The following is a 12,088-nucleotide window of genomic DNA, read 5'->3' as shown; positions in this document are numbered from 1 at the left end:
GCTGCACATGAATTCTCGTGAATATTACTGTGTCCTCAGTCCTTAGTATGATCTGTGTGTTTGAGAGTCTGTGTGAATTAAATTAGACCTGTCTTCATTAAATACAGATATATATGTATATACATATACATATGTACATATGTATATAGATATATGTATATATGTAAATTGTTAACCTTTTCAAAGCTTTCATACATTATCCTCAAGGCCAAAAAGTAATTCTTTCTTTCTTACCAATAGGATATAATATCTGTGTATCTAGTAGGTTCATTTCCTTAGAACCTAAAATTATATACATAAATTTGAATTTCAATCTAATTATGTGCCCATTTTATATAGTTCCTAATTCTGTTCCTAATAGCTGACTCTAATTTCCTTTTCCCTGAATGCTTTAATTTCTGTATTTTATCCTCCTCTCCAGCCTTTTCTTCTTTCTGTATGCACGTGTTAATCACCAGGTCAGACCCATTCCATACAGGTTCTCTGTAGAAAGGTCGTACATTTCTTGCAAAATTTTAAAGGAACAAATAGGTTTGTCTCAGATTTATTACTGCTTTATATCATACTATATGAAATTTGTTTTTTAAGTTAAAAATATAACCCTTGAGATGTAGCAACTACAGTATGTTACTTCCGTTCTGTCTCCCTATCTCTGTGAATATGCACTGTGGTTATGCTGATCTGGCCACTCTACCCCTCAATATACTCTGCTTCTAAACAGGAGTCTGCCATATTGAAAATGCCCTACTTGTCCCTGTCGGCCACCTACATATCTTTTAAAGCCTCCTCTTCAAATCCATGGTCACCACTCTTAAAAACTGCCTGCCGTTTATCCTTCATTCAGTGTGTAGCGCATGTTTATTGATCAAATTGATTTCCAGCACTGTAGTGGGAACACAAAAAAGAATAGATCATAGCGTCTGTTCTTTGGTAAGTTAAGCAGGGACCTAAACTGCTCACCATAACAAAATATGGCGATGACAGCGGCACACAGCCTTGGGGTCCTTTGGACACTGAGGCAGGAGACCTGATTCAACCATTCCATGTATTTATTGCTTTTTGACAGACCATCTGTCCTGGCCTCCACTGATAGAGTAAAGCATCATAGACTGGGTGCCTTATAAACAACAGAGATTAATTTCTCACAGCTCTGGGAGCTAGAAGCCAAAGATTGGGTGCTCCATTGCTGATGTCTGGAGAGGACCTTCTGCAGGCTATGGTTTATTGTGTCTCCATTGCTGATGTCTGGAGAGGACCTTCCTGCAGGCTATGGTTTACTGTGTCTCCACATAATGGAGAGACAGAACAATGTAGCTCTCTGAACTCCTATTCACAAAGCCCTCACCCTCATAACCTGCATCTCCAAAAACTCCCACCCCTACTCCCATCACATCAAATGAATCACAGTCAATGAATTTTGAAGAAGCACATCAGCTTCCCAAACTTAATGGATTAGAGCATCTATTTCTATCTCATTCTTCTGTGAGTGGACTCAGGCGGGTGGTTCTCAGTGGAGGATGCCTCTCAGATGCTGGCTAGGACTTGAGTCATCTGAGGTTTCTTTCCACATTTCTACTGCCTACAAAATAGCCTTGCGAAAGCTGCAGAGGGAAGTGTTCCCATGAGGCAGGTGGCGAGACATAAGATGCAGGTGGGCCAGCTCAGGAAGAGAACTGAGAGCAGAGGGATGGAGGTAAATTTTAGAGCAAAAGAAAGCGACATTGCTAAATATCAATTCTGAAAACTCATCTGAACTCCCTTAGAGGTTAGCATGGAATCTGTAGCAGGGATGGGATATTACATTATCAAATTTATTTGGAAACTTTTCATCTAAAAACATGCAATATTTATTTACTGGCAATCTCCAAAGATGACTCTTTCGACTGTCACCTTTCAGAGTGACAAGTGTTACAGGAATCATCTTCTGTCAAGTGGCAGAAAGGTGACCAGGGTATAAGAGTGTGGCTAGACAGGAAGAGGGAGATCTGTTTCAAGGACTTGGCTGACTCAGTTGCTCCAGGAGAGCTAACAGAATAGAGACCCAGAAGAGAATTGCAGCTTGTATGTGAAGTCCACCTGTGGGTCCATCTGTGACCTGTAGGTCAGACAGATCTCATCACATGGAGATAGAATTAGTGGACACCAACAATGATTCAGTGGCTTTAGCTGAGGAAAGTACAGAGAATATGGAGCTGGAGCCATCTGGTTGAGACCAGAACCCAAGAACTTAGGAACTGGACAGAAGCGGAGCAGTCCGGGACTCCCACAGGGGAACTCAGTTCTGTGAAGGTCAAGGACACCCTCTCCAATGCACTCAGCTCTTTGAAGGGCAAAAGGCTTTGAAGGGTTGTAAGAAGGAAACAGAGTAAAGAAAGGAGGGTAAATCCGGTGGCAAAGCCCAAAATAACGCACTTGGAAATGAGGGAAGCGTCCCATGAGAGGCCTGTCTGTCAACCCAGACCTTCCGGCCAGAGCTGGGACTGTGTGAACTCATGCAAAACATTCGAAGAAAAAACTTTTAGACTTTGAACCAGCGGTCTGGGGTATGTGACTGTGCTGACATTACCTCTTTCTCCTCCTCTCGCTCCCCACACTCGGCATTAGAAGCTTAGAACCCTGTTGGAGGGTGAGGTTGGGAACATTGTGTAGCTGATTTGTTTTGCTCTCTAGAGGATTTGCTCCCGAACAGCAGTGAACAGATCCCTGTGAGAACACAATGGTATTTTCATCCATGACTGTTCAGCTCTACTCTGTTCCTGCTCCTTTTAGGGAAAGGAAAATTGTTCCTGGTTATTTTGGTCGATGGCTTTTCAAAACTTCCATGACTAAACCGTAAAGCAGGGCTGGCTTCTGGGAAACTCTACTGCAGTTAATAGTTTTAAATGTATTTATATGGTGACGTATGGCTCCCTAAATGCTGGCATGCTGTTCGAGAACTAGGTTTTGAAGTAAAAGCATCAACTACCCCAACAGCAGACTGTCGCTATTTCCTAACTGGTGTTCGGATCAGGTGTGTAAGGAATTACCAGGTCAGGCAAGAGGAACAAGTTGAGAGACCCTGTTTTATGATTTTGTCTTTAGTCACACAGGGAGAAGCCTGTGTGCACAGCCAAGAAGACAGCTTAAATTCCCAACGATCCCCCAGCACAGCTAGGAGACCATGAATGTCAATGTCAACTTTGGCCTTTCCTCCATGACCTAAGTAAACCCAGGGAATGTATGTCTGTCTCTCTGTCTCTCTGTCTCTGTCTCTGTCTCTCTCTGTTTCTGTCTGCCTCTTTCTCTCTCCCCCTCCCCCATCCAAGATCTTGAGAATGCTGTGCTACCCACACTGAGTTCTACCATGGAACTCACTATGTAGCTGAGGATGACTTTGAGCTTGTGGTTCCCCTGCCTCCAGAGCACTGTGATCACAAGAATGGGACACTATGACCAGTTTAGTTGTTTGTGGTGCTGAGGATGGAACAGGGGCTTCTAGACACACCCTCCACTACATTCCCAGGCCTCTTTTGCTTTCTTTTAAACCGCTCTCTTCAAAATGGGGCATGAAAGTTAGAGGTTTGGAACGCTGAAAGTCACTATCAGATTATTAGTGCAGCAATGCCATCCTAAACCAATGGCTTTCTGCTTTTTGTAGCTGCAACCGACAGTAAGAAAGCATTGCACACGTCTCCTAGTCTATGGACACTTAGACATATTTGTAGATATGCGTATAGAAAGTTTCGCAGCACACTGCCCATCTCGCATGATGATTTTTCCTTACTCTTTCATCTATCAAGTATTTTTGTAACTCATTAAATTGAGTTACTATGAGTTACTATGATTAGCAACATGGGGTTTAGGAAATGCTGCTCTGGAAGGCTGGAGAGGTGACTCAGAAATTAAGAGTATGTACTACAATTAGAAAGGTCCCAAGTGTTATTCAAGCACCCACATCCACAGCTTACAACTGCCAGTCACTCCAGCCCCAGGAGATCTTAAGCCCTCTTCTGGTCTCCATGGATACCTGCACACACGTGCTCACACACACATACAAATACACATGATTATAAATAAAAAAATAAATAAAAACCTAAAAAAGGTTGCCCTCATGAGTAATATGAGACAAATGCTTATTAATCTTTACTCCAAAAAGTAAAATAAGGTTTTCTCTAATACTATACTTTTGGTATTCAGAAAATCATATCTTGAGATATTTTTAATTGTGTCTTCTACATTCTTGCCTTGAAATTCCAAATGCAAATATGTTTATATAAGAAAATCAAGACCATAATCTTCCTTCATGAGTTCTGATATAAGTCTGGATCCTAAACATCCAACTTCATAAAAACACTCTTTAGGGAGAAAGCATTCTGAGATCTGACTACGAGTGTATCTGACTGTGCTGGGTTGAATAAGAGTGGCCCCCACATGCTTACGCATCGGGAAGTGGCACTACTTGAGAAGGATTAGGGGGAGTGGCCTTGTTGGAGGCAGTATGTCACTGGGGGTGGGCTTTGAGGTTTCAAAAGCCCATTCCACGTCCAGTGTCTCTCTTCCTGCTGCCTGTGGATCCAGACGTAGAACTCTCAGCTACTTCTGCAGCTCCGTTTCTGCCTGTGACCCGTCATACTCCCCACCATGATGGTTCTGGACTAAACCTCTGAACCTATAAGCAAGCCCCAATTAAGTGCTTTCCTTTATAAGAGTTTTTGTGGTCATGGTCTCTTCACAGCAACAGAACACTGACTAAGATGCTGACTTAGGCTATTATCCAGATGATAACACAATGAGAACAGGATAAACCTTACATCAGTTAATGAAGTGAGTAGAGCTATGAGAAAGAAGTTGATCGACACGCTATGAACCAATATTCAAGGCATATCGCTTAAATGTAAGATGATCTTAGTGCATTGTATGCAGTAGACTACCTCAGAATTTTTAAAGGTGGACATAGTCATTTATATGTGCCTACAACGTTTCTGAAATGTTTGTAAAACATTAATATGAGGAATCGCCTCTAGGGAAAAGACATAGAAGGGTGGATGGTGAAGACTGAGTGTTGTGTATGCTTTTTTGTAGTATTGAAAGTTTGTAGTTTGTGTTCACAAATACTGGTTTTCAATAAAAATGGCTAATACGTGTGCGAAATGTAATTTCATACACCAGATTTTTTTTTTTTACAGTAGGGAGGGCAACTGTTCGCAAACTAAGTAGGACAAAGAAATCCCCTGTGAGCAATTGTGTAAACAGATGTTTATTGTAATATGAAATGCAGTACCTCTTCATTTACATTTCTTATACAGTTTACAATGAGCTTCCTATCCATTGTTTACTGATCACCACCACGTTTGTGACCAGGTATGGCAGGTACTGGAGGCGGTGATTCACAAGTTAACCTAATCTAACAAAAGGCAAGTTGGCAATCTAGTAGGAGTCACAGTCTAAACCGTTGTTTTCTGGTAAGAGGTCTGGAGTCGTGTCATGGCTGTGGCAAAGCAGAAGCCTGGTGTCTTACAGTTTAGGAGTCATAGATGAGTTTATAGATCGAAGCATCTCAAAGCCTTCGCAACATTCCTTAGCTAAGATCTCTTGCAAAAGGAAGTGAGTACAGGAAAAACCTGAAATGCTGGGTAAAAATCTGTCTAAAATAATAGAGTTGACTAATGTCTTAACATACCTAGTAGCTTTGATTCAACCCAAATCTGACATAATTGGAAAAATAGAGAAAAGGCGAAGCACACCGCCAAATCTTGAAAGATATGCTTCAGGCTTAGGGCTTAAGGTTCCCGTGGGAGAATCCCAATCCACACCTCCTGTCTTGGTGGTTCATTCTCGCCATCTCTCTAACTTTCAGAAGTGCCCTAGCGCCCACAAAAGGTCCCTCTGTTCTCATACACCTTTACAACTCTTGATTAAGCTGTGGACCCAGTGTGTCCTGTGAGACTGATGGAAGACAAAATAACACAGTGGTACACGGAGAACCATTTACTTAAGATCTGAGAGCCACTGCTGGAGGAGAGACACTGTTCAAAGCACTGCAGGGGACTAGGGACTTTGCAGAAATGTGACAGCATGTGCCAGATCTTGTTCGAGCCATCCTCAGATCTCTTTGCTGATTCATTCTTCAGAATTCCCATAATTCATAACTACTCTATTTTATCATCACAAAGATTGTCCCCATGCCTTGGATGGGGCCAATGGTTGCTGCAATGTTTTGCTCATGTCACAAATGCGTATTTCCTAGAGCAGGTAAAGGAAACAGTAGTTGGGCTGAATGTCACAGAACAGCGTCGCTCGCTCCACAGCATGAAGACCAGCTCTCTGGTGCTCAGACCACCGGAGGATGAAGATGGCGCTGCGGGCCTTCTGTAACTTGGCTTGCTCTACTCTCTAAAGCACCCACGATTCAAATCAAAGCTACATGTCACAGTAAGTGATTACCTCACTTTCTCTTTAATTATTTTACGTCTAGACTTAAACTTCCAAAAATATTTTCTGAACATGAATATATTTTAACAGACAGGTTCCAAGGTTGGTCACCCAGATCTTCTCTGAGAGAGTTGAGCTTGGCTCCAAATCCAGGTTTGACTCGGTTCCCCGCGAGCTGTGGGTCCCACAGGACCTGCTCCTCGCCTGTCCCCCGTGGGTGAGGAGTCCCCGCTGCCTCCACTTCTCCCCAAAGGCCCACACACAGGGTCTGGGCTTCTGTGCTCTAGTCGTCACTGGTTGAGTGGTCACTGTCACTGCCGTCACTGTCACTGTCACTGTCGCTTGTGTTGTGGCCATTAACAGACTTGCTATCACTCTCATCACTGCTGTCACTGTCACTGCTGTCACTGCCACTGTCACTGCTGTCACTGCTGTCACTGTCACTGCTGCTGTCACTGTCACTGTCACTGCTGTCACTGCTGTCACTGTCACTGCTGCTGTCACTGTCACTGCTGTCACTGCTGCTGTCACTGTCACTGCTGTCACTGCTGCTGTCACTGTCGCTGTCACTGCTGCTGTCACTGTCACTGTCACTGCTGTCACTGTCACTGTCACTGCTGTCACTGCCACTGTCACTGTCACTGTCACTGCTGTCACTGTCACTGTCACTGCTGTCACTGTCACTGTCGCTGTCACTGCTGCTGTCACTATCACTGCTGTCACTGCTGCTGTCACTGTCACTGTCGCTGTCACTGCTGTCACTGTCACTGCTGTCACTGTCACTGCTGTCACTGCTGTCACTGCTGTCACTGCTGTCACTGCTGTCACTGCTGTCACTGTCACTGTCACTGCTGTCACTGTCGCTGTCACTGCTGCTGTCACTGTCACTGCTGTCACTGCTGTCACTGTCACTGCTGTCACTGTCACTGCTGCTGTCACTGTCACTGTCACTGCTGTCACTGTCGCTGTCACTGCTGTCACTGTCGCTGTCACTGCTGTCACTGCTGTCGCTGTCACTGTCACTGCTGTCACTGCTGTCACTGTCACTGCTGTCACTGTCACTGCTGCTGTCACTGTCACTGCTGTCACTGTCACTGCTGTCACTGTCACTGCTGTCACTGCTGTCACTGTCACTGCTGTCACTGTCACTGTCACTGCTGCTGTCACTGTCACTGCTGCTGTCACTGTCACTGTCGCTGTCACTGTCACTGCTGTCACTGCTGTCACTGTCACTACTGTCACTGTCGCTGTCACTGCTGTCACTGTCGCTGTCACTGCTGTCACTGTCGCTGTCACTGCTGTCACTGTCACTGCTGCTGTCACTGTCACTGTCACTGCTGCTGTCACTGTCACTGTCGTCACTGTCACTGTCACTGCTGTCACTGTCACTGTCACTGCTGCTGTCACTGTCACTGTCACTGCTGCTGTCACTGTCGCTGTCACTGCTGCTGTCACTGTCACTGCTGTCACTGCTGTCACTGTCACTGCTGCTGTCACTGTCGTCACTGTCACTGTCACTGTCACTGTCACTGCTGCTGTCACTGCTGCTGTCACTGCTGTCACTGTCACTATCACTGCTGCTGTCACTGTCACTGTCACTGCTGCTGTCACTGTCACTGTCACTGCTGCTGTCACTGCTGTCACTGTCACTGCTGTCACTGTCACTGCTGCTGTCACTGTCACTGCTGTCAGTGTCACTGTCGTCACTGTCACTGTCACTGCTGTCACTGTCACTGTCACTGTCACTGTCACTGTTGCTGTCACTGTCACTGTCACTGCTGTCACTGCTGTCACTGTCACTGCCGTCTCTGCTGCCTGATCTGCTCTCACTGTCACTGCCGCCGTCACGGTCACTGCTTTCCGACTCGTCCTTGTCATCGCTCTCACTGTCCCCGTCGCTGTCCTCGGCATCAGATGTGCCGTCGCTGCTGTCCTCATCGCCGCCGTCGGAGTCACTGCCGTGGCCGGCGTCTCTTGACTCCTCCGAGCTGGGGGAAGCGTCCCCGCGGCCGCCGCTCTCACTGTCGCCTTCTGAGCTGGCACCGTCCCTTCCGGCAGACTCGTCGCTGCTGTTGGGCTCGTCTCCTTGCATGGACTCGTCATCCAAGTCGTAGCTGTCGCGCACGTCGTCGCTGCTGCTGCCGCTCACTACCTTGCTGCGCCCCGTTTTGCTCGGGGCTTCTGAGTCCTCGACGGGCCCTTGAGGCCGGCCAGGCTCCCCTGGCCTCGGGCTGGTCCCGTGGTCCACCTCCTTCCCCCGGCGCCCATTGCTCTCTTGACTTTCACCGTGTTTCTCAGGTTCATTGGTGACATTCCTTGTGGTACCTGCGCTGGGGCCTCCGGTCTCTACGCCCTGGGGAACAACACAGAGAAGAATAGCTAATTAGTGAATATGTGCTGCAGAGCTGTCGGGGAAATGACCTTGGGAAGAGGACTCTGGCCGCCAGTGCAATGGCGATATTTGTGCAAATGTGCTTATCTAATACTCGAAAGCGCTCAGTATCAGGGTCCGAATCCTCCAATAAACCAGCCGGTTTTCTACCCCATAGGCCTTTGGATTAAACAGGTGCACAATAAGGAAAGTGTCACAGTGAAACTCATCGTTTTGTGTAATGAATATAACAGTAATGAAATGCTCTACACAAACATGATTGAATCATTATTCAGCTTGACTTCTAGAGTTCTAATTTTTCAGAAACTTCTGGATTTTTAAAGATTGTTCTCCATCAAAATCTATAAGGACTCCGACTTTCTCATTAAAACACACAATGTTGCCGGGCGGTGGTGGCGCACGCCTTTAATCCCAGCACTTGGGAGGCAGAGCCAGGCGGATCTCTGTGAGTTCGAGGCTAGCCTGGGCTACCAAGTGAGTTCCAGGAAAGGCGCAAAGCTACACAGAGAAACCCTGTCTCGAAAAACCAAAAAAAAAAAAAACACACACACACACAATGTTGGTAAAATAGTACCCAGACACTTATTGTGACTTTTTTATGTTAGTTTGGGGTTTTATCTTGTATGCGTCTGAATTTGTGGTTGTTGTTTTGCACAGCCATCCGAGTGTGGGTGGGAGAATGTGAACTGCCATAGAAATCTGGAATCAGTTTCAAAACTAACCTGGTCTTGGCTCTTCCCAAGAGGACACGCTTCTGACTGGCAGGTGACTCCGCCGTCTGGACCTCCTCCGCTGCCTTTGTGACTGAGCTTCTGGTTTTCTTGCACAGCCTGGCTGCCATTGCCTTCTTCGAGACCATTGTTCTCCTCGCTGCTAGAGGTGTTGTCTCCATCACATCCACCTGGGGAGCCTTCTTTCTCTTTAGAGTTGTCATCCTCACTACCAACTGAACCCTGACCTCTGTTGTCCTGTTTCCCCTGATGAGACGGGTCCTCCTGGCCCTGACTGACATCGTGGCTGCCCTTGTCATCTCCTGCTTCTGTACCCTCATCATCACCAGAGCCCATGTCCTCATCCCCATTTTCCCCATCCCCGCTGGGACTCCCATCAGTATTACCCAAACCAGGGTCATCCTCAGTGCTTGGAGTTACCTCAGCCCCCTTGTCCCCACTTCCCTCCTCTTCTCTCTGAGGTGTTGTTTCATGGGTACCAACCCCATCCCCATGTATGCCAACCTCATGGTTTGTACTATCCTCGCTTCCAGCTACTTGAGGTCCACCTCCCTGGACAAGGGTGGCGTCTCCATCCCGGCTCGCATCATCAGCACCCCCAGCTTTTGTGTCCTGACCAGCGTGTCCATCGACATTACTCTCCTTTGCTTCTCCGGCGTTTTCAGTGATGCTTCCTTGGCTGCTGATGTCCTTCGCTGTGCTGTTCTCTCCTTTCGCACGTATCTCATCACGACCATGAGTTTCCACATCCTCATTTTCATCTGCAGTGTTCCCCTGTTCATTTGCTAAAATGGGCCGTGTAGAATTTGTCCCTCCTGCGTCTGTTGACTCAGAGCCATTCCCTTCTCTTTTGTAGCCGTCCTTGGTATACACTTGTCTTCCTATTTCACTCCCTTTCAGGGGGTCACTACTGTCCTTCACGGTGTTATTGACGTACAACTCATTCTGAAAAAGAGACACAATTCCAAGTCAATTGTGGGTATCATTTTCAAATAAAACCAACTGAAAAAAAAATGGGTAGAAATGTTAGAGACAGTCTTAGAGTGTAAAAGCGTCTTGGAAGCAGAAAATGAAAGGAACATTTATATCTTTTACCTGTGCTGGAGTTCCTGAGTGTGCTAGAAAAGGTACATTCACAGATTTTTCAACAATGCGTCTTTCCAATGGTATGATTTGAGGAAGCTGCCAAGGTAAAAACATAGATACTACATGGGTTCTTGTTTTATGAAGAAGAAAAGATGTAATCTGACAGGTAGAGAAGAAAAGCAACCCATTATGGTGCTTATGAAGAATTTCAAACTGAACAAAGGAGGACTTTTATAACGTTGTCATCAGTTTTACTGGGCATCATAAGCCCACTTGTCTCACATGTATAAAGACAAGACGAATCCTTGTTGTTCTGCTAGACCACTCCTAGCAGTGACCTGTACAGGACCCACCCCAAGTTCAAAGTCAGACCCAAACCCCTGAAACAGTAGTGAGTATGGGCCGCTGGGAAAGCAATATCAAGCCATTGCTGCTTCAGCTCTGCAAGAGTCAGCTTGACGTGCTCGTGGAAATTCGCAGCTACAGAAGCAACACAGTACCTGGTTATGTGAAATCCTACGAAAGGGCTAGACACGGAGGCTGCCTAAAACATTACAAGTGGGTTGCCTTTCTTAATGTTTCTGTATTTGTACATATTCATATGCTCCAGATTTTCCACAATGAACACATGAATGACACACATGAAGCACCGATTTGATCATATGTTGGAAAATCTGACTTTAACCGTCTATTCTTGCCTCGGTTTTTCCCAACTAGTCTAAGCTGTGCTGACATTGAAGGGAAATGCACATGTAATGAAGCAGAGGTAGAAAAGCCTCCGTGACTTCTGGACACTGAATTAATTTGAATGAACCTTTAAAAGTATGTCATCCTCTGATAAGACGTGTTTCAATGGGAAGAAAGGGAACATGGATTGGTTCACGTGTTTGCCTTGGTTGAGATCCCAAATGATATCACATAATAGTTTTGGTGCAAATCTGTTTGGACTCAACTTCTCTGTAAAACCTTAAGGAAATATGTGCATTTCAATATTGGGTTAAAAGATACAGCAAAGTAAGAAGGCTTGATTAGGAAGATGGACTTACCGGAATGGCCCATGCGGCTGCCCAAATGCAAATAAATATAATTATCTTCATTTTCATTATGAATAATAGTCAGTGTCTGTTTAGAACAAAGAATGCCACAAAATTACTCATAAAGTGAAAGATGATAAGCATAGTAATGTGTTATTTTGGTCTTTACATTTGCCCTTTCCTAGGACAAGCAGAGAGCACTAACATGAGAGGACTTCCCAGGCTGCAGAATAAAGCTGGTATGGTGGTGGAGACATGTTGGGTCCTCAGCATGCTCAATACTGTCATGGCTTCTGGCACATTGTGCCAGTGGGGGCAGCAGCCACGGAGGTGCAGAGCACGTAGCTGTGGCTTTGGCCCTGTGTTACTACCCACGACGGTACCAGCTCTCTTCTTCGGGATCAGCTTTCAGCAACGTTAACTCATTCTACCAA

General features: G+C 45.7%; 1 protein-coding gene across 1 annotated transcript; it reads right to left on the bottom strand.

Annotated features, from left to right (window-relative positions):
- Positions 1 to 5,217: 5,217 nt before the first annotated feature.
- Dspp (dentin sialophosphoprotein) lies at positions 5,218 to 11,723 on the bottom strand. Its single transcript, XM_052736004.1, has 5 exons — positions 11,667 to 11,723; positions 10,630 to 10,716; positions 9,526 to 10,479; positions 8,277 to 8,764; positions 5,218 to 8,078 (listed from the first exon to the last, which is right to left on the bottom strand). The coding sequence occupies exons 1-5, from the start codon at positions 11,721 to 11,723 to the stop codon at positions 6,695 to 6,697; spliced, it is 2,970 nt and encodes a 989-aa protein (XP_052591964.1). The 3' UTR covers positions 5,218 to 6,694.
- Between the last annotated feature and the right edge of the window lie 365 nt (positions 11,724 to 12,088).

Source organism: Peromyscus californicus, unplaced genomic scaffold, assembly GCF_007827085.1.
Source record: "Peromyscus californicus insignis strain IS unplaced genomic scaffold, ASM782708v3 Scaffold_13__1_contigs__length_99412109, whole genome shotgun sequence".
NCBI lineage: Eukaryota > Metazoa > Chordata > Mammalia > Rodentia > Cricetidae > Peromyscus > Peromyscus californicus.
This window is presented reverse-complemented; position numbering and strand designations above follow the sequence as displayed.